This window comes from Neolamprologus multifasciatus, chromosome 5 (assembly GCF_963576455.1).
Source record: "Neolamprologus multifasciatus chromosome 5, fNeoMul1.2, whole genome shotgun sequence".
NCBI lineage: Eukaryota > Metazoa > Chordata > Actinopteri > Cichliformes > Cichlidae > Neolamprologus > Neolamprologus multifasciatus.
In genome coordinates, this window is record NC_140443.1 from 17,207,930 (window position 1) to 17,228,309 (window position 20,380).

Genomic DNA, 20,380 nt, shown 5'->3' on the forward strand with positions numbered 1-20,380 from the left:
GAAGTTCTTTTTAAAACATTTCGCATTGCATGCTTTGGCACACATCCCCATTCCTAAGTCTGTTTGGCTTAGCAGAGGCAGAACAGAGTCCACATGAGTGAGCCAAGAGAAACAAAACTGATATGTTCAGGGGTACGAGCGTACAGTGCACCCCACAAAATATTTCTCTAATGATGCCAGCGGGGATACGTTTCAGTTCCCGGACCATTTCTGTCTTAAGGCAGCAGGCACAGTTTAGCAGTCCGTCTGGCAGCGGACAGCTTTGTGTCACTTTCAGACGCGACATCCTGACACACTGAAAACGCATGCAACAGCAGCAAAATGCTCAAGTCGTCAGCAGTCAATCAGCAGGTTAATTTTTACATCCTATACAGTCAGGACTGCATTGCTTTGCTCACTTAAGGATTGATTGTGCCAATTTTGGCCAGATTAGTTTCATTTTTTGTAGTACTGCATCTGACCTTGAGTATGGCAAGTTAAAGGTGTAATTATTTCCAGTCTATGGTTACTCTTGCTACAAAAGAAAAGGTAATCCAGGTGTTCAAGTTCAAATCAGGCAATAAAATGTCACTTAATAATGCTGTTTAAAACTCTGAGGTTACTGTGACACTTTTAAAATGTTACTGGTTTTATTCAGAAGAAATAAACTCCTGCAGGTGATGAATTAATTAAATCATATGATGCACTTGGACACATCACTCTTCTAGGCTAATGTGGCAGCTTTAGGCTTTTACCATGACAAGGTCTGACCTGTCACCTTCTGAAATGTACGAGTCTTAAACATGTTCATGTTTACAGCTGCAGACATGGCAGATTAAAGTTCCCTATTTTGGGTTCGTTAATATTTATACCTTGATACTTTGTGGTTATTATGACTATTTATTAATAGATTAGCAATATTAATAAGAGAAAGGGGTGTGAATACACACCCAGAAAATAGAAATCATGAAGCTGTCTTTTGTAGCATAAATAATTGGGTTAAATAACATTTTCCTTCGACTTTTAAAACTTTATGAAGGCTTCAAAAACAATCACGGTAAACATGCTTCACGCTGTTAATTTTGCATGAACTGTTATTGAATAAGTAGACTAATATATCTGCACATTTTTAGAGTCTAACGATCACACAGTTGGTTAGTCAGTCTTGGTCTGCTGGCAGCACATTTTAAATCCTGAACATCCTCTTTAATCCTCAATATTTCAGCTTTAAAAATAGATCAGACTTCGAGATTGCCTCTAAAAATTGAAATCCAACTTTCCCTGAAACAAAAGTTGGCGTTAACTTTCCCCATTTCTGTACCCGCTCTGCTGATTCAACCCTCCGTTAAAAACAAAAAAGGGATCCGCTGTGCAAATCTTAACCCGAGCAGCTTTAAACACGAGCCGTTCCCTCCGGAGAGACACGATCCTCCGCTCTCCCCGGCCTGTCCGCCGCCTCTCCCACATTCTCAGACAGTTTATTAAAAAATTTCAGACAAAAGGAAAACAAAAATGGCAGCCCAGTGTTATTTTTATAAGCACTGGACGCCATATTCTGCAGATCCGAATATTATAAGCAGATAATTCTCCGGATGTGATTAAACGCTGCTGCGACGCATCTGCTAGCGGCATGTTTGCATTAAGCGTACGAATGATTGTTTACTTTGATTTGCAGGTTTGAATAGCCCGGCTCGGGGAGGAGGAAAAAAAAAAGCCCTGACACTTCCTACAACAATCATCATGCCTTTGCTGAATGCTCTGCAGCTGCTGAGCCATAAATCCAAACGTCGATGATAATCCTGACGCGCCGTGGAAGCTTTAAGTGGCGCTGCGGCCGAAAAACGAAGTGATTATTCGCCATTAATGCGCTGCAAATGCGCTTTTTTGTAATTCCAACTTTTGCATGACTTAAATAGAAACGGTGACGAAGCGACACGGAGCAGCTGCGTGTGTGTGTGAGCGAGAGAGAGAGGGGGTAAGGAGGGTAAAAAAAAGCAAAAAGAGGCAGAGAAATTGCATCGAGTGGCCAACATACCTGAACCAGCGAGCAAGGAAACAATTTTTTAAAAAGGATTAGAGTCTTCTTTCTGCTCGCTCTCAGTCGGACTTCAAATCTTCCGGGTCGCCTGCTGTTCACTTCTGGGTGCTGCAGGCGAGGAATTGTTCAATGTAAAAACACTGCGCTCAAACAGATTTTTTAACCCATTTTCTGGCTTCTGGTTTCCTCGCAGATGTTGTGCGCATTTGCGCTGTAGCGTTAGATACACATTGGAAAAGTTCACATTTATCTGTGCACTGATTGTTTTGGCAGTAATACATTTTATCTTATTTTATTTTATTTAATGTTATATTACATATTTGCATATGAAAGGGTGTCGCTTTCTTGTGTCATCGCTGAGAACAGGTGTGCACACAAATAATAAAACATAAAAAGTCCAGCTGAGGTTTTTTTATTTTTGCTTTTGTTCGTTTTTTTTCCTCCATCAGAGAGAGAGAGAGAGAGAGGTGGGGTAACAAGTGCGCAGCCTAACAGTGGGATTTGCCCTATGCAGGTGTAATCTGTTACACGGTCTGTAAAAAGCTGGCGCCCGTGTGTAGGAGATCATGATGGTCATGCACACATATGAAGTGTAATCCTCTCAGCAGCAGCAGCATGACAGGCTGCTAATATGCTCTGTGCTTAGCTCAGCAGGAGATGGCACTGCTGCCACAGAGAGGGCTTCAGCTGATGGTGAAGGGTCTGCCTCAATGATGAAAACAGGAGATATTTAGCATAGTCCCTTTACATTAGGGAATGGGACATCTCTAAACTACCACTGGTCATTTATTACTGGAGGTAATGCCTGTGGTGGTTTATTGTATCTAACAATCCATTATTTAAGGGGACGATTGAGGCAGTATAAAACTGTCAGTGTGGTTCTCCAAAAGTTGATTCTGTTCATCTGGACGTAGTGTTTTCAGTGGGAAAACTGAAAACGCTGCGTCCAGATGAACAGAATCAACTTTTGGAGATTTATTCACCTGGATGATTGAGAATGCATCAAGATGTCAGTGTGGTTCTTTTAGTGATTGAAGAAAGGGGCTCATTAGTACGAAGTGAATCTTCTAAAAATTGTAATTTAATTATTTAATGTTTTTAGGTTTTTACATGCCCTCTCACTCTTCTTTGAGGTAATACTAGCATGTATTGACGTAATCTCAGACTTTTATGTTTTTAGCAGCAGACATGCATCCCTTTTAACTGAAAATGGGGCTGTCAGTTTTTACAATCAAAGGTTTTGTTTAAATAAGAATAGGATTTGTGTTTTTTTTATAGCGTTCATGGTCCATCCTGTGAAGTGCAAAACACTGTACTGTTTCTTTGTCACTGGGCAGAAATGAGTTTGAAGGAGACAAGTTCAAAGGTGGTGAGTTTGGATTTTGATCAAAACAATGTGTTAATGTGATGTTTTAGTAAGGTGGGTCATTTTTAATCCATTTGGTTGCTAGGATACTTGAGGAAGTAATAATATAGGATGTAGATAAGAACCTCCAATGGTCTATGATGTACCTGTGAGACAGGTTTGGTGGCCTGAGTGACTAGGAGGATGTATGTGGACAGATGGAGGTTTGGAAGAGTCTAATGAAGAATTACTGCTGGTCTGTTTTTTATTTTGTTTTGTTTTTTTCCCCCCTTGGTGATGACATACTGCATGGCTACATTTGCACCACATATAGTAGTAGTTAGCACTTTTTCTTGGATTTTGTTCCTTGTGTGAAGTGTCTGTTTGATCAGATGTGAGAGCCACAGAGTGCTTTCTTTCTTTCTTTTTTGTAAAATTAAATTTTTGAACTGTATTTGTACATGAATGTGAATATTTTTTTTAGTGATTTATCTTTTGCCGCATACAGAAATTTGTCCGTGTTGCTTTAACTTTTTTTCCAGCCTGTCACGCTGCACAATGTCACAGCCATCAGTGTTAGCTTTAGTCCTGTGGCAGGGTGGAGCAAACCAACTTTGATACCTGCTTATAACAGTTAAAGCGCTTAGATTGAAGCCTGTGCTTCCGTGTGATGTTTTACTGCAGGTGTAACATATACTTTATGCTATAAAATGCTGAATTGTAAGCTTGGCTTTGACACAAAAATCTCTCTAAAAAAAGAATTTCAAGGGACAATCCCAACATTTTTAAACAGCATGGCCCATTTATGGATTAGATTTGACAAACATTGTTTGAAAGCACACATCCTCGTGATTTAATTGCTGTAAACTGTTTTAAGGTGCCAATATCACACCGGCGGTCGTTCTTTACTTTCTGATAAGACTGTTTACACAGCTGAGTGTGCTTCTTACCTTTTCTGTTGACTGTAGGGGTCCATGTTTGTTTGACGCGCTGAGCTGCACTTGATGCTTCAAGCTTTTTGTCTTTGCTTGTAAAAGTAGGCTGAATATTTGGTGTTAATCTAATAATATCCAGCAACATACAACGAAGCCTTAATAAGATCAGATGATTTAGTCCAGGACTGTTGCATTATTGGGGTTTTTAACCTGCCAACAAGCAGCCTTAATGAATGATTTTCTTTAATGTGTCATTTACTAACATGCTGCAGCTATATTTGCTGTTAGCATAAGCGCAAGCGCTCACAGACACAAACATTCAAATCTATGTAAAATGCATATCTCAGTGGGACTTCACCTCTTCCATCTTTGAAATGAGTCAGACAGAGAAAACAAAATGCATTCAAATGCCTCTAAATACAAAGCAGGTGCACATAGAGAGCAGTGGGCTCTGATTTAATTGGCAGATCTCTGACTACACATATGTGGCTCTTACTTGGGCTGAAAGTAAATGTGGTCAGCTCATATTTGCCAAGGAATAACACTATAACATAGGTAATGGCCACATTTTTCCTTTTTTATTTGTTGCCTCAAAGTTAAATTTCAACATACATACAAATTTATCTTAACTAACACATCCAGCTGTTTTTCATGGTGGCTGCAGCCAAAGCAGAGGTGCCCATGCCACCGCTTTCCCCCTTCCACCTCCTCCTGGCCTTCTGGGAGGCACCAAGGATTCTCTCACCTAGTCAGATGCAAACTAAAGTGTTCCTTTCACCCTGTTTTGATTTAAATTAAGCAAAAAGTTTGGAAATGAGTTGCTGATTTATTATGGGAAATAATTCAATTTGCAAATGTCATCATTATGGTTACATAAGATGTCGAAAATGCATTTGTATTTTATCATCTATTTAAAATCATATTTAATACCCCAGTCTAACAGCTAGCTAATTGTGACGCCAGCGTTCTTTTCTCCTGTATGATCAAAGTTTTTGGGAGTACTCTTTAACAAATAAATGATAAGCGCGCGCACACACACACACACACACACATACACAAACACCTTTGGGGTTGCATCAGGGAGGTTGTCTGTTTTTTTTCACTGTTCTAGTCACAAAAAAGTCACAGTTTAAAAATAATAAAATATATTTTCTATACCCTGGAGACAAAGTCAAACAGGATATAACACTGAGCTGCGTAGTGTAATTCAATTCAATTCAATTTTATTTATATAGCGCCAAATCACAACAAAAGTCGCCTCAAGGTGCTTCACACAAAAAACAAAGAAACTTTATTGCAGTTGTTAAATCATCTTGTTAACTCTAGGTTTATTGAAGTGGACTGTAAATGGAGTGCTGCAGCAACTTTTCCAAACCTCTGGAAATCCACAGATTTTAAGAATTGTGAGGAAAAAGTGACTGGTGATGATTCCTAATAGTAAAGTTACATAAGAAAGGTTAATGAGTTATTAAGGCAAAGAAACCCAATGAGATATTTCACTGCAGTTGAAGCCAGTCTTACATCAGGTCAGGATGCAGAGTCAGGTTAAAAAAACAAGTCTTGCACATTTACAGTGTATATTATGTATGATGTTTAATTTTATCAGGGAAAAGAAGAAACACATCTCTTCACTTTGCAAGTTGGGATAAACCTCTTCAGACTGATTCTACAAATTCTTCCTTCCTTAGTTCATGCTAGACTTGTAGTCAAGACCGCCTAATCCGAGACCAAGACAAGACCAAGACCAGAGGGTATCAAGACCAAGACAAGACCAAGACCAAGTTGAGACGAGACCAAGACCGAGACCAAATCAACACAAGACCAAGACCAAAACCGAAGCAAAAAAGTTTTTAAACTGCAGCCAGATGAAGCTACGTTTACAGGTGTCAGGCATATTTAAGCGTTTTTGCTTTTGCACAGCCCTCCTCACCGCTGTCTACTATCTCACTCACTCACTGAGAGGACAGACGCACTCTCCACTTGACTGTCGTGTCTCTAAACCCCTCTCTATTTTTCACATAATGATATTATCCTATATCCTCGCATGTGATTGGCCACAATATGGAGGGATTGGAGCATAGCTGAGCCACTGTGTGAGTGCTGAGCAACAAAAGGAAATTAAGTGAGGCTAGAAATGACTGAAAGATTATTAGGCTCTGTTTTGAGTTTTGTTCAAAAAAGAATGACTTCATATAGGAAAAAAAAAGCACATATGCAGGACACCTTAAACTAGTTTTAATTCTACCAAAGTACACTATTTAGATTCAGAAAAGTTTATATAATTATTTAGCCTTGTTGTGCAAACAAGCTTGCATAACTTTCTAGAATTTGAAAAGTAACAAATGGTATCTAAAAAGTCACACTAGGTACTAGATACATGTTCTGATGAGTTTTGGCAAACAACCCTTTGACTAACATGTGTGTCTCACCTGATCTTGTTTGATCTCTGTTCTGTCCTCATTCTCCATCTCCCTCTCTGTTCCTCTCTCTCCCTCTTTGTGCTGACAATCAAGCCAAACACCAACGCCATCAAACCAGATATTTACAAACTCTTCAGATAAAAACAAACACTTTTTTAATTGTAACATCAAATCAGACTAAATGTTTATTTTTTTAGATTGATAATTATAAAAAAACATATTTGTTAACTTTAAGAGTTAAGAGAGAAACTATCTGTATTTCTTAATTGCAAATGGCACCAAATTGTATTCAAAATTGAGCCACACTTATGGAGCTCCACAATTCTTTTCCTGGTGTTTTGGTTGACATCTCTTGATTTTTCCCATTTCAAAGAAACAGGCTCTGTGTTTTGCCTTATATGCATCCACAGGTGTGCCACCAATTTACTCACATGGACTCTACTAACCTATCAGAAGCTTCTTAAGCTCAGAATGGAATCCTCTGGAGTTGTCTTATTAATTAAAGACGCAATAAACTTAATGTATATGTACTCCTAAATTTGATGAAAGTGATTAAAATAGACAGCTCCCTCTTTTTATTCTGACATTTGACTAATTCAAAAGATATTTCAACATTTATTTATCTAAAACAAAACAAGTTTACTCTAAATTGATGTTTAACAGTAAAAAAAAAAAGTTTTTTATGTTTTCTCCCTAAAGTGTATTTAAACATCTGGTTTCAACTGTGAATATACTGCTGTGTATTGAAATTCCTCTTGTTTTGCATAGAAATACACTGAATAATATACAAAGCATAATATATAAAATAACATCTACCTGAGTTTTTTCTTTGAAAGAAGCTCCTTATGTCCATCGTTGTGTTCATCAGTGCACAACTGAAACCGATTTAGAGAGTTTGTTTAGCCGTGGAGGGTAACAACTGAAAATATGAAATGTAAGCTAAGACTCTCTAAAAAAAATCAGCATTGTTGTTTGGCTTTTTATTTATCCATTTGTTGATTCACTCGAAGAGCAATTAACGCAAACAAGTGATCAGTTTGATATCAATCTTTTGTGATACACCGTCATATTTACATTATTTATACAGCAGAGACGGAGCCAGACATTTGAAACACCCGGGGCTTAGCCCTAAAGGGTAGTATGCATGTGGGATTTTTTTTTTTTTTTTTTTTGGGGGGGGGGGGCGCGCGTGTAGAAATGACTGAAAGATTAATAGGCTCTGTTTTGAGTTTTGTTCAAAAAAGAATGACTTCATATAGGAAAAAAAATATATCACATATGCAGGACACCTTACAGGGACTAAACCCCAATTCAACCAGACCAAGAACCGATCCGGAATTAAAACAGGACTACAACAGTTCAAAATCAGGACTACTGATGACTTAACCAAGACAGAACAAGAATCAGAACTAGATGATAGTAGCACTAAAAATCATCATAGACCTGCACTATACTTATTTTTTAATTCTACCAAAGAACACCATTTAGATTGAGAAAAGTTTATATAATTATTTAGCCTTGTTGTGCAAACAAGCCTGCATAACTTAATAAATATAGAATTTGAAAAATAACAAACCTAAAAAGAAACACTAGGTACGAGAAACATGAGTACCTATGATACGGTGATACTTTTGGTAAACAACCATTTGACTAACATATGTGTCTCACCTGCTCTTGTTCCATCTCTGTGCTGTCCTCATTCTCTCTCTCCCTCTTTGTTCCTCTCTCTCCCTCTTTGTGCTGACAATTATCAAATATACAGTTGAAAGCAGATATTTACATACTCTTCAGATAAAAACACTTTTTTAATTGTAACATCAAATCAGACTAAATGTTTATTTTTTTAGATTGATAAATCTAAAAACATAAAAACATAGTTGTTAACTTTAAGAGTAAAGAGAGAAACTATCTGTATTTCTTAATTGCAAATGGCACCAAATTGTATATAAAATTGAGCCACATTTATGGAGCTCCACAATTATTTTCCAGGAGTTTTGGTTGACATCTCTTGATTTTCCCATGTTAAAGAAACAGGCTCTGTGTTTTGCCTTATATGCATCCACAGGTGTGCCACCAATTTACTCACATGGACTCTACGAACCTATCAGAAGCTTCTTCAGCTCAGAATGGAAACGTCTGGAGTTTTCTTATTAATTAACAATAAACTTAGTGTATATGTACTCCTAAATTTGATGAAAGTGATAAAAAAAAAAATAGACAGCTCTGTCTCTCTTTATTCTGACATTTAACTAATTCAAAAGATATTTCAATATTTATTTAACCAAAACAAAACAAGTTTACTCTAAATTGATGTTGTACAGTAAAAAAAAAGTTCTTGTGTTTTCCATAAAGTGTATGTAAATATCTGGTTTCAACTGTGAATATACTGATGTGTATTGAAATTCCTCTTGTTTTGCATAGAAATATACTGAACAACATACAAAGCATAATATATAAAATACTACCAGAGTTTTTTCTTTGAAAGAAGCCCCTTATGTCCATTCTTGTATATCAGTAAATTACTGAAACCGATTTATTTAGCCGTGGAGGGTAACAACTGAAAATATGAAATAAACACACATGTAAGCTAAGACTCTCTAAAGAAACAGCATTGTTGTTGTTCGGCTTTTCATGTCGCCATTTGTTGATTCACTTGAAGAGCAAGTAACGTAATATGGGACAAGTGATCAGTTTGACATCAATCTTTCGTGATACACCGTCATGTTTACATTATTTGTACAGTACGAATGATTTGCTTTGGTACCTGCTCAAACTTCCGTTCTCCTCTGTCTGCCTGGCTGCACTTCTTAACAGCGCACTCGCAGGCAGCAGCTGCCCCGCCCCGCTTAGTGTCTGAGCTCGGATCATACCAATATTATGGGGGATTTACGCACAGTCGTAAATTCCCACAGTGTGCACTATGTGCTTCGAATATTGTGTGTAGTTTTTGTTTTATACAGTTGTCAGCCAGGCATCTAACTATGAAAAAATTACACTCCAAAAGACCCCGGGCTTCTGAAAAAACAACCCGGGCTTAAGCCCAGTAAGCCACCCCCCCGCTCCGCCACTGTTATAGAGTACGAATGATTTGCTTTGGTACCTGGTCAAACTTAAGCTCTCCTCTGTCTGCAGCAAACTCGCAGGTAGCATCTTCTCCCCCCTCGCTCACATGGGTGCTGAGCTCAGTCGCCTAGTGCCGGAGCTCGGATCATACCAAAATTAGGGGGAATTTACGACGGTGGGCTCTGTGCTTTGTGTGTTGTTTTGTTTTATACAGTTGTCAGTCAGGCATCTAACTAACAAATTACACTCCAAAAGACCCCATGCTTCTGAAAAAATGACCTGGGCTTAAGGCCAGTAAGCCCCCCCCCCCCCCCCAAGACTGAGACCAAGACCGAGACCAAAGTCAGTCGAGACCAAGACAAGACCAAGACAAAAGTCCGTCGAGACCAAGACCACGTAAAAGTGGTTCGAGACCAAGACCGGTCTCGAGACATCCAACTCTAGTTCATGCTTATAGTTTTGTTTATATTGTTATTCATATATTTTCCTTTTTAGTCTCATTCTCAGTTCCTAATTGTTTCAGAGTTTCGATCCATCCTCTCGACTCAGTTCTTTGTGTCTGTGCTTCACTGTTTATTTATCACATTTCACTTTCTGCTTTAGCTTCTTTATAGTTATCTGTCCTGTCTGTCTTGTGTTCACTTTCACTTCCTCTTGTTTCCCTGATTGTTTGCACCTGTGTTGTTCCCCAGCTATATTCACTTCCCGTGGGGAGCCACGTGCATTTAAGTAGCCAGTTTTCTACTTATCGTTTGTCAGTGTATTTGTTACTCCACCCCGAGATGTTTCTAACATGTTTTGTATTTGTTTCCTGGATTTATTTTTTCTTTGGACCATTTCCTACTATGGTTGAAGTTTTAGTTCTGTCTGCCTGAGTTTAAGTCTGCATTTGGGGTCCTCTGACACACACACATCATGACACTATTATGTCATAGAAATCAGTGTTGGGGCCTCTCATGAATAGGCTCAGTTTTTAGGAACACTTTTGTAAGTTTAGATGGTTCCTTCACTGTGTTTTTCAGGATATCTGGGCTCTCACTTAGAGATAGAAGGAAAAGCTCAATCTTTCAGAGGGACTCTGAATAAAGCCATTGCTCCTCCGGATCAAAAGCAGCCAGTTCAGGTGGTAACCAGGAGGCATCCTAGTCAGGTGACTGCTGGACGCCTCATAGGTGAGGTGTTACGGGTATTTCCTACTAGCAGAATGGCCACGGGGGAAACCCAGGACTCGCTAAAGATATTACATCTTTCAGCTGACTTGAAAATGACTTAGGTTCCCACCTGATGAGCTGATAGAGATAGCCATAGTGAGGGAACTTGGGGCTTCTCTGCTCAGACTGCTGCCCACCAAAACACAAACCAGGATAAGTGGTAGAAAATACATGATTGGCTTTTCAGGCAGCCACTAAAATGAACGTCAAAATTTCAAGCCTAGACTGCCCTTGGAGGACATCACAAGATTATTTTCCTTTTGTTCCTTATATATATATATATATATATATATATATATATATATATATATATTTATATATATTGAGTCCTCATCTGATTAAGGGTTAAATTCAAACCCAGCACGTTCAAAGTTAACCAAATCTTTCATCCCCATTCTTCAGTCGGTTTAAATGCATAGAGTAGCTGCCATTTGACTGATTGACTGGAGATAAAAAATTAGTCTGCACATGTTTTCAACTGTCTGGGAGCTTGCTCTGTTCCTTAATGGGCTGAAATGCGAAGGATTTGCGGAGGATCATGCAAAAGCACAGCTTCTGTGGGGAAAAATCCACCCTCAACCTGAGCATTTGAAGCTTATCTGCTCAGAACAAAGTTGCACAAATCTTTTTGGTGGTGCAGCACTTTTAAAGACAAGATGAACATCTGAGCACAGGATGACCTTCTGAACAGTAAATGTTCTGTTTTTGCTAAGGATATCACAGTGACGTTGCTGTGTTAGGGATTCCTGTCAAGAACGTTTAGGCTTGTTTATAAAATGACCTCTTTGGTTTTAAAGATAAAGATGCAGTAGCTGATGAGAAATTATCAACACACTGCCTGCTTCAGTGAGTTGCTTTCTATATAATTAAAGATAACTGTGCTGTGTTTTAATTTATTACTCTTGAAGTGCTTTAAAAGCTAAGCGTAGGGCATAAAATCCTATGAAGATGCACTTTATTTACACTTCATTTCTCAATATAAAAGAGCAGAAGTAATCAGGCAGTTTTCACCACAAGTATCTTATAGATAAATAATGTGGTATGCAGGGTCTATCTATTGGATACATAGGACCATTCTGTCTCTACAAACAGAGCATTACTGGAAACCAGTATAATAACTAATCACTTGCGATGCCTAAATAGGATCAAGTGATTAAAATATAGCATTGAGAAGCTAATAAATAACAAATTGTATTTCTATTTTCAGTGATCTGGAGTTTAATCCAGCTTTATAAGACTGCATGCAGCATGTATGCATTTAAAGTACCCTTTGAACTAGCAAAAGTGCAGTATGTACAGGCTCAGGACACAGAAATGTTTTCCTTACAAGCAAACATACACCCACTTTGCATCACACCCTGCTGGTTCCGTACTCGTTCGACAGGTTTTCTCGTCAGCACAAACAACGCCACACCCTCGCAGTTCTCTCACCTCCACTGTCCAGGTGCAGGGATCACAGAGAGGGGTGGGGGAGGCAAAGGGGAGGAAGGAGGAGGGTCATTATCCCCTTTGAGGGTGGAGCAAAAGGGGAGGCGAAGAAAGCGGATGAAGCATTTGAAGCTCATATTGACATGTGGCTCTGTAGGCTCCTGTGTGCACAGGTAAGAACGAATGAACTTTGTGGTAGATTGATACTATCTGGTGCTTGTAGTGTAGATTTCCACCTGTAGCCGTGTGGTAGAGGTGGCGGGAGTGTTTACACAGGTTAAACCAGTTTCATTGCCAGGAAGTGGACATGCTGGCAGTCAGGTCACAGCAAAGTTTACTGTACATTTGCACCTGTTCACATTACTGAATGTGAACTGCATTTATTACTATTTATTTCTTATCTTGCCTTTGGAAGACATCATTTTGGAAAAAATGTAAATAGTATTGCTATTTACCCTACATGACATGAACCTATTCCTAGAATTTTCTTTTCGGTCATTTGCAAACAGCCTTCAGTTCCAGGGTTCAGTGTTAATGTAAACAACTAAATATTGATTGTGAAGCATGCCGTTAAAACATTTGTCATCCCTGAATTCTTCCACCCTGAGACAAGAAGCCATTTTAATATGTTAACCCTGTTTTTTTTTCAGCCATGGATGGTGTGTTGGAAGGCGCGGCTGTGTTGTGTGTATGTAAACTGGCCTGCAGTCTACTCTTCCTCCCCTCATTGGCCGACTCCTACAGTGCTGTCAGTTTCTGCTGCTGCTGCCTCCTCGTCTTCACAGACTTCCTGGTCACAGGTGAGGGCTTGATTAGGACACTGCAGGATTCTAACCAGTGTTTCCAGTTCCCCCACAGCCCTCTTATACAAACTGAGTCACTTGAATTAGTTTAAAATATCAGAAGGTGTTTCCAACAACCTGTATGTTCAAGTTTCCAAATAATTTTATTTTTTTATTTTTTAAGATTAACCTTACCTCACAGCAGAATCTTGGTTTTACTGACCTCCAGTGGCTTAAGCACTCACCCTGCAATGGTGATTTGCAGGCGTTACCCGAGGCCTGTGACATCACTGCTGGGCGTGGCTATAGGTGCAGCAAATAATGAATCAAATAGAATAATGATGCCTCGATGGCCTTACAGAAATAGTGAATTTGTTGATCCAGTACACGCTCTGTAATAAATGCACTGCAGACACAACAGAAAGGAGATACTGTGAAACGTCACACATTTTATTTATTGCCAATGGCTGAGATGTGGCAGTATGTGGCCACAGGCTTTGATCACAGCTGCAGCTGCTCTGCCGGGGATCTGCTGGCTGAGGATGTGATTAATGTTCAGGCTTCAGCAGCATTTGCTGTTGAATCTGCGGACTGTGGATGTGTGCCTCTGTCAATGAAGGAAAACATTTCTGTGAGGTTTCTGATTAAACTGTTAGAGTGTGAGGACTGAAGGAGCATTTTGAAGCGTAGGGAGGGCATAACATGCTAGCTGGAGTCAGCAGGAGCCACGAGAAGCTACTGTTTTTCTACATCAGAAAAAATGAAACGAAAGAGAAAAGGTTTGCTTTAAACTTACTTTCAATACGTTTGTTTACTGTTGAACTTTTTAAATCTTAAAGTCATGTAACACTTGACAAAGTCAATGAGTATATATGCTCCTAAATGTTTCAGCGGGGTCTCAATTCATAGATTAACAGCACATCATAAATACTGTGTTTTCCCATATTTCAAAAATATTTCAAAATCCATGGTCCAATCAAATCTGAAAACCTGCCTTATATCCTTCTGCAAGAGGTCTAAACTCTGACAGGTGATGACTTTAGGAATGTACTTTTATTGCCTATAATTTGCTTTTATTAAACATGGGGAAAAGAAACTGTACCTATTAAGAAATGCAGCTGGTGTTTCTTAACAGAGACATGTTACAACTCATTCTTTTTAGTACAAAGAGATCTCAGGTAAATACAAGCAGTGGTTTCACAACTCCAACCTGAGTCAGTCTAATCAGCTTTAAGAACTAAAATGCCTGGTAAATTAATTGGGAACCTGTTTAACCTAATCTATAATAACCTCATCTATAATAAATGTTTATATTTCATAAGGTGAATAGACATAAAAGCAGCAATATCTACCAAACAAACTTGAGAAGAATAAAGAAGTATGAATTTAAAAAAGATATAAAAGTGTTTTTCATGTTCACAGTAGGTAAAATGGAAAAGGAAATGAACTTGTATCTTTATCTGAGAGCTACAGATTAAATAATTATTGTAATCTTTGAGTTTGGGTTGTTGTTGTTACTTTACTTTTGGAACTTCGGATGAACATTTTCACAATTTTCTGATAGAACAAGAAAACAAATGACAGATTCAAGTTCCACTCGCTGCCAGACGCCTTTTTATTTACATGATAGGAGATGCAAATGATAGGAGATGCAAATGCTATTGTTTGCTAAAATAAAGATAAATGAAACAGACCTTATGTAAATTTCACCACTCCTTTTGGTTTTGGCTAGGGCAGTGGTTTAGGAGGCAAGACACATGAACTCCTACGCAGTTACCCGAGTTATTCATACTTCAATCGGTCAAACTGTGTTTGTATGGAGGATGTTAGGATAAAAAATTATTTGCGGGCTGAGTTACCTTACACCTATATTAGGATGAAGTGTTTTTCAGAGCTTTGTCTTTAATAAAATGGCAGAATATTTATTTTAAGTTACTTTATTAAACCAACCCTTTCTCTTCTTTCTGATATCCAATTACCTGGTCTCATCCAGTCATCTAACTCACTGACTCTGACCCTTTTTCTTTGTGTTTTGTGTTTCTGCAGCTTTTCTGAGTTGCCTTTGCATCTTTGACTCTTGGCTGACTGACTTGACTCCATCAGGGGATTTTATTGCCCTGCGCTTCCTGCTCTTTCTCAGCCAAACCTATGGAGCGGTGCTGCTGCTGACCGCACCTCTGATCGCTGTGGAGACTGTGATCAGACTCCTGTGGCCCTGTGTTGTCGTCCCTCTCAGGACAGCGAGGCGGACAGCAGGCTCTGATGGACAGTGTTGTGATGGGAAAGAGGAGGAAGAGGAAGACAGCAGCGGCTCAGATGAAGACATACGGTCTCATGTTGTCGGCTACCTCTGCTGCCTGTCAGTGTGGGTCATTGTCGCCCTCAATGTCAGGGGGCAATGGAAGCTGGAGGAAGTGTGGGCTGCTGCCTGTCTCCACACAAATAGTTCCCTTGTCAGATGTCTGCCCAGCCTCTTCAGCCCCATTCCTAGCGGCATAAATCTCTGCTGGTCCATGGGCTTCTTCCTCCTTCTGCTCCTGCTGACCACGAGCAGCACAGGCCTTCAAAGGAGACGCCAAGGCCATTCGCTGATGTTCAGAGTCTTCAATAAAGGCGACTGTCACTGCCAAGAACTCATTCCAGAGTCGTCTGCACCCCTCAAGCCTGTAAAACCAGTGATGTTGGTGTCTGAGCCAGCACAGCATGTTGACCCAGAGAAAACAGAGAGCAGCTGTACTGTTCATACAGCCTGGAACAGCTGGCAGATGTTGACATGCAACCATGGAGACTTTGTCCTTATTTCCCCAATGCATTTGTCTGGAAAGAAGGAAAGACAGGAGCAAGAAATGGCAAGGAGAGATGTATCTGTGGCATTTATCACAGAGGAAAACGTGGACTCACAGTGCAGGAGCTGGTGTGGGTGGCGACAGTGGGGTTTTCCCAGCCTCGGGGTGAATGTAATGATAGGGTTGGTATGTGTGCTCTCCATATTTGCGCTGCCTCTCAACCTAAGCGTGAATGTTGTTCTCGTCAGGACTATTGAGACTCTGCTGGAGCTGTGTATCAAATCTGTACTTTCATCAAACATAGCGGCAAACACAAGAGACACGTCTACCTCTGGTGATGAAACACTCATTTAACGCCAAACAAATGGGGAGAGAAAGTGGAACCTGATTGGTCGCCGTTTGCAACACAGTCATCAGATTACAGCTGGCTTGGCTGTTAACACTGGCTTGAATAGAGCACAAATGCACATTTGCGTGCAGCTATTCACATGTGAGGAGTAATATGTGGAAACTGCTGATAGCTGTTGAGGCGTGCTTGGTAGAAAGACACTAAAAACCTCGACTGGAACAGATGGCTGGAAGGCCTCTCCTTACTATTCAGAGCTTTGGGATCTGCCACTATTTGTCATTACACAGTGGGTTACAAAACAAGCCACTCCAGTATAAATAAGACTAATACAGGCGCAAACACTGTTTTGAAAGTTATGAACAGGATGAATTAATATGAGTCTGCTGATGCTCCATCACATAATGCCTGTTTAAAGCTGCATATAAATAAATGCTGAGTGACTGCAGGGCACACCGGGAATTCTTTTGGTTTTCTTTGTCGGTTTGTTCCAAAGGATTCAACTGAAGCTGAAGTATGTGAACTTGAATACTTATTATTCAAGTTATTCTGAAGTTAACAATCACAACTGCGCATTGAAATAGAACAAATGATCACTTTATGAAAGCAGCGTAAAGCATTAAATCTGTGATTTCTGTTTCTTTGCCATGTTTCTGCTTTCTGTGACCTGTTAGCTGCTACAGAAGAGAAAAACACTGAAGGGTATTTTTATTCATCTTCAACATCACAGCTGACTGCAATATAATATATAATGTGAAACTGTATACATAGTTAATAGCAATAAAAACCTGTTTTGCAGAAAGTACTTTTAATAAATATATATATATATATATATATATATTAGGGGTGCAACGATACTCGTATCGATATTGAACCGTTCATACAGTGCTTTCGGTTCGGTACGCATATGTGCTGTCTGTGTTGAGCGCTCAGTGGATCTGCGCTCGACAGTGCAGCCTAGGCGGAGTAGTCGAACGCAGATTCACTGAGCACAGCGCAAGCTAGCCAGACAGAAGTTAAGCTCTCCTTGCAACATGGCAAATTGAACCTCCCCCACCCTCATTCAGATCTGGCGTTTGGAACTATTTTGGTTTTCATGTGAAGTATGACCCTGAAGGTAAGCGTGTCATGGACTAAAGTAAAACAGTATGTTGGATGTGCCACGCAATGCTCAATTACATGGGTGGGAACTAGTGTGTTAGCGCAGTTAGCTCACGTGTTGGCCGTCCAGCCCCACGCACGGGGCGATCCGCGGTAGCTCGTTAACGGAGATTTGCCGTGTTGTGGCGTTAACGTCATTTCAATGAGATTTACGCTGACAGCACTAGTGGGAACACAACGAATATGACTGCACATTTATGCTGACATCATCCTAGTGCAAAGACAAGTGGAAGCAGAGAAAAACAACAAGCAGGCATGCTACAAACTTTACCCGAGTCATTTAGACAGCCGTTAGCACACGATTCTCCTTATGGGGACCTGATATGTTTAATATGCTGCTGAGAATATAGCCCAGAAGAAGCGTATAGTATAGCTTTTATTTTGGAAAGAGCCATTTCTCTGTAATAAACTCTCTTTTCCAAAGATGAGTGATTCCTCAATCAGATACAGGGCTCGCAAAATCGCTAGCGATTTTTCCAGTCGGGCTACCAAAATCTCTCTGCCCTGCCCGTCGGCCTATCGTAGGAAGGAAAAATCTATGTCAATGCTTTTGCATTCTTTCAGAAATGTAGCTGGGTAATTATGTCATTGGCATCGGTGAGCCACTGTCAATGTGACATATTGAAATCGCGTTTGAATTTGCGCTTGTTCTTTGCTTTCACTTTGCAATCGCGTGAACTGTGTATAGAGAGCGACAGCACTGATTGGTGAGTGATGATAATTTGCGCACCAATTCCTCTGACATCGTCTTATCAATCATTAGCTTACTATGCAAACATGACAAGTGAAATCTCTCGCAGCAAGCTTAAATATGTGAGAGGTTGATCGCGCAAAGAATCGCTGAGCATTAAGTGAGTGCGTGTGTCAAAGCAGCAGGATAATATTTTAGTTCTGCTGAGCCAAATAAGACAGGTCAGGGTGAAGAAGTGACAGCCAAAGAAAAGCTTACCACAAAACGGAAAAGTTATGACAAATCAGACTATGAGGCAAAAAGAAAGTGCAGCTTTATGGTTTCATGGACAAAAGAATTTCTGTACCCATCTTCTGATGGCTGCTTCAAGCGGGATAAAGCGTCATGTCACAATCTCAAATCATCTCAAACTGCTTTGTTGAACGTGACAATGAGTTCACATCATGGATGTGCTGAAAGCAAATCCGCAGCACCTGTGTGATGCTATGATATCAATACGGACCAAAACCTCCGAGGAATGTTTCCACCACCTTGTTCAATTAAACATTTCAAAAGCATTGAACCCTGTAGTAGTAAGGTGTTTCTAATAAAATGTCCAATGTCTTCTTGTAATACTTATTTATGAGTAATAAAACCTCTTTTTATAGTAAATGCTTTTACTTTATATATTTTTACTGACTACATTTTCAATGCAGGAATTTTAAAAGTAATCAAATTTTATTCTGTTTAAATTTGTGCTTTTACTTAAAAACAGGCACAGAAATTATTTCCACTTTTTGTCCTTTAAGTTGAACATTAACTTTGCACAGACTGGAATAAGTACCTTTGCTCTTTCAAAAAGTACCAAAGAAGTACCATTCAGCCCCACTAAATCTCTCTGATTAACAGCTGAAGTTGTTCCCGTGTTGCCTGTTTCTGTTGTTGGTGACTTGTTTGACTTTCATCTGGTTGTCTGGCAACAAGTCTCTGCAAGAACTAAAACCTGGCTCTTAAAGTCTGTGATTCTACAGAAGAATCTTCTTTTGTATGCATTGGCTAAACAAACAAAATGTAAGGTGTGATTAGTGAGGTTTAGAGATAACTGATGATAGGTTTTTGTTTCTTTTATATCAGTGGTGTCAAACTCGTTCATGTTCATGCCCCCCCCCCCCACCACCCCCCACCCCCTGCTGGTTCTGGCCTGCAGGCTGTACACTTGACACCTCTGCTTTAGAAACAAAACTGACTTAGTCCTCTGGCAATATCTTCATATTTAACAGGCATGTATCCTGCTCAGAAAAGGTTATCGGGTTTTACTGTCCAGACACATGAGACAGCACATTTCTCAAACCTTTAAAAAAAAAAAAAAAAAAAGGAAACCCAAAACAACTTAGGACCAGTTTTGCAAATGGTAGAGCCGCTTTAGACCAATAGGTCTCAAATTGTTCTGGCATGCTCTTTTTAGTTAGTTTTGGAGTTTAAGTGATTAAAAAAAAATTCAAATGAAAGTTTTAGAGGAATAACTTTCAAATTAATCTTAATTTACTCCAATTTTGTTTGTCTTCTCTTGTCTCTGCGCTTTATTGAGACATCTACAGTTCAGTCCATACGTTTGTGGACAGTGAGGCCTTTTTTTTTTTGCCTTTGTACACGACTACAGACTATTTAAATCAAACAATCATCATGTGATTTAAGTGCAGATTTAAGCTTTAATTCAAGTGAGTGAGCAAAAGTTTTCCATCAACTGTTTAGGTGTTACAGACATTTTCAGTGGCTCAGAAATAATTGGATAATTAACTGACAGGCCGTTTCATGTTCATGACAAATGAAGCAGATAAATGAGCTGAAGTTAAATCCAAGTGTTGATCTTGTCAGTGAAAAGTGAAGAATGACATTTTCTGGCTGAAAAATATGTGGAAAAACTTTAAGAGTTGCCAAATCCTCAATCACATTCCTGAAAAGAAGGAATGCACCGGCCAGCTCAGCAATATCAAAAGATCTGAAAGACCACAGTAGACTGCTAAAGTGGTTGATGACAGAATTATTTCCGTCTTTAAGAAGAACACCTTCATATCATCCAAGTCAAGGTGTATCATTTTTTTTTAGATCTACAATCAAGAGACACCTTAATGTATGGAAATATAGACGGTTTACAACAAGGTGCAAACCACTGGTTACACTCAAGAACAAGGAGGACAGATTACAGGGTGGGCCAT

General features: G+C 39.5%; 2 protein-coding genes across 5 annotated transcripts in view; one reads left to right on the forward strand and one right to left on the reverse strand.

The window, feature by feature from the left end:
* Window positions 1–2,204, reverse strand: part of znf362a (zinc finger protein 362a) — a 12,416-nt gene extending 10,212 nt beyond the window's left edge. For both annotated transcript variants that reach the window (XM_085159641.1, XM_085159639.1), the window contains exon 1: window positions 2,015–2,204. The gene's annotated coding sequence lies outside the window, so the exon portion shown is untranslated. The remainder of the gene's footprint in view (window positions 1–2,014) is intronic.
* LOC146518352 (uncharacterized) overlaps window positions 1–18,491 on the forward strand; it is a 19,219-nt gene extending 728 nt beyond the window's left edge. For 2 of the 3 annotated variants that reach the window (XM_085159644.1, XM_085159645.1), the window contains 2 exons: window positions 13,070–13,219; window positions 15,248–18,491. In XM_085159644.1, coding sequence (XP_085015770.1) covers window positions 13,070–13,219; window positions 15,248–16,341 — 1,244 coding nt within the window. In that variant the 3' untranslated portion in view covers window positions 16,342–18,491. Of the gene's footprint in view, window positions 1–11,371; window positions 12,593–13,069; window positions 13,220–15,247 lie in introns of those variants that run through there. The other variant, XM_085159646.1, reaches the window with a different exon arrangement.
* Window positions 18,492–20,380: the final 1,889 nt, after the last annotated feature.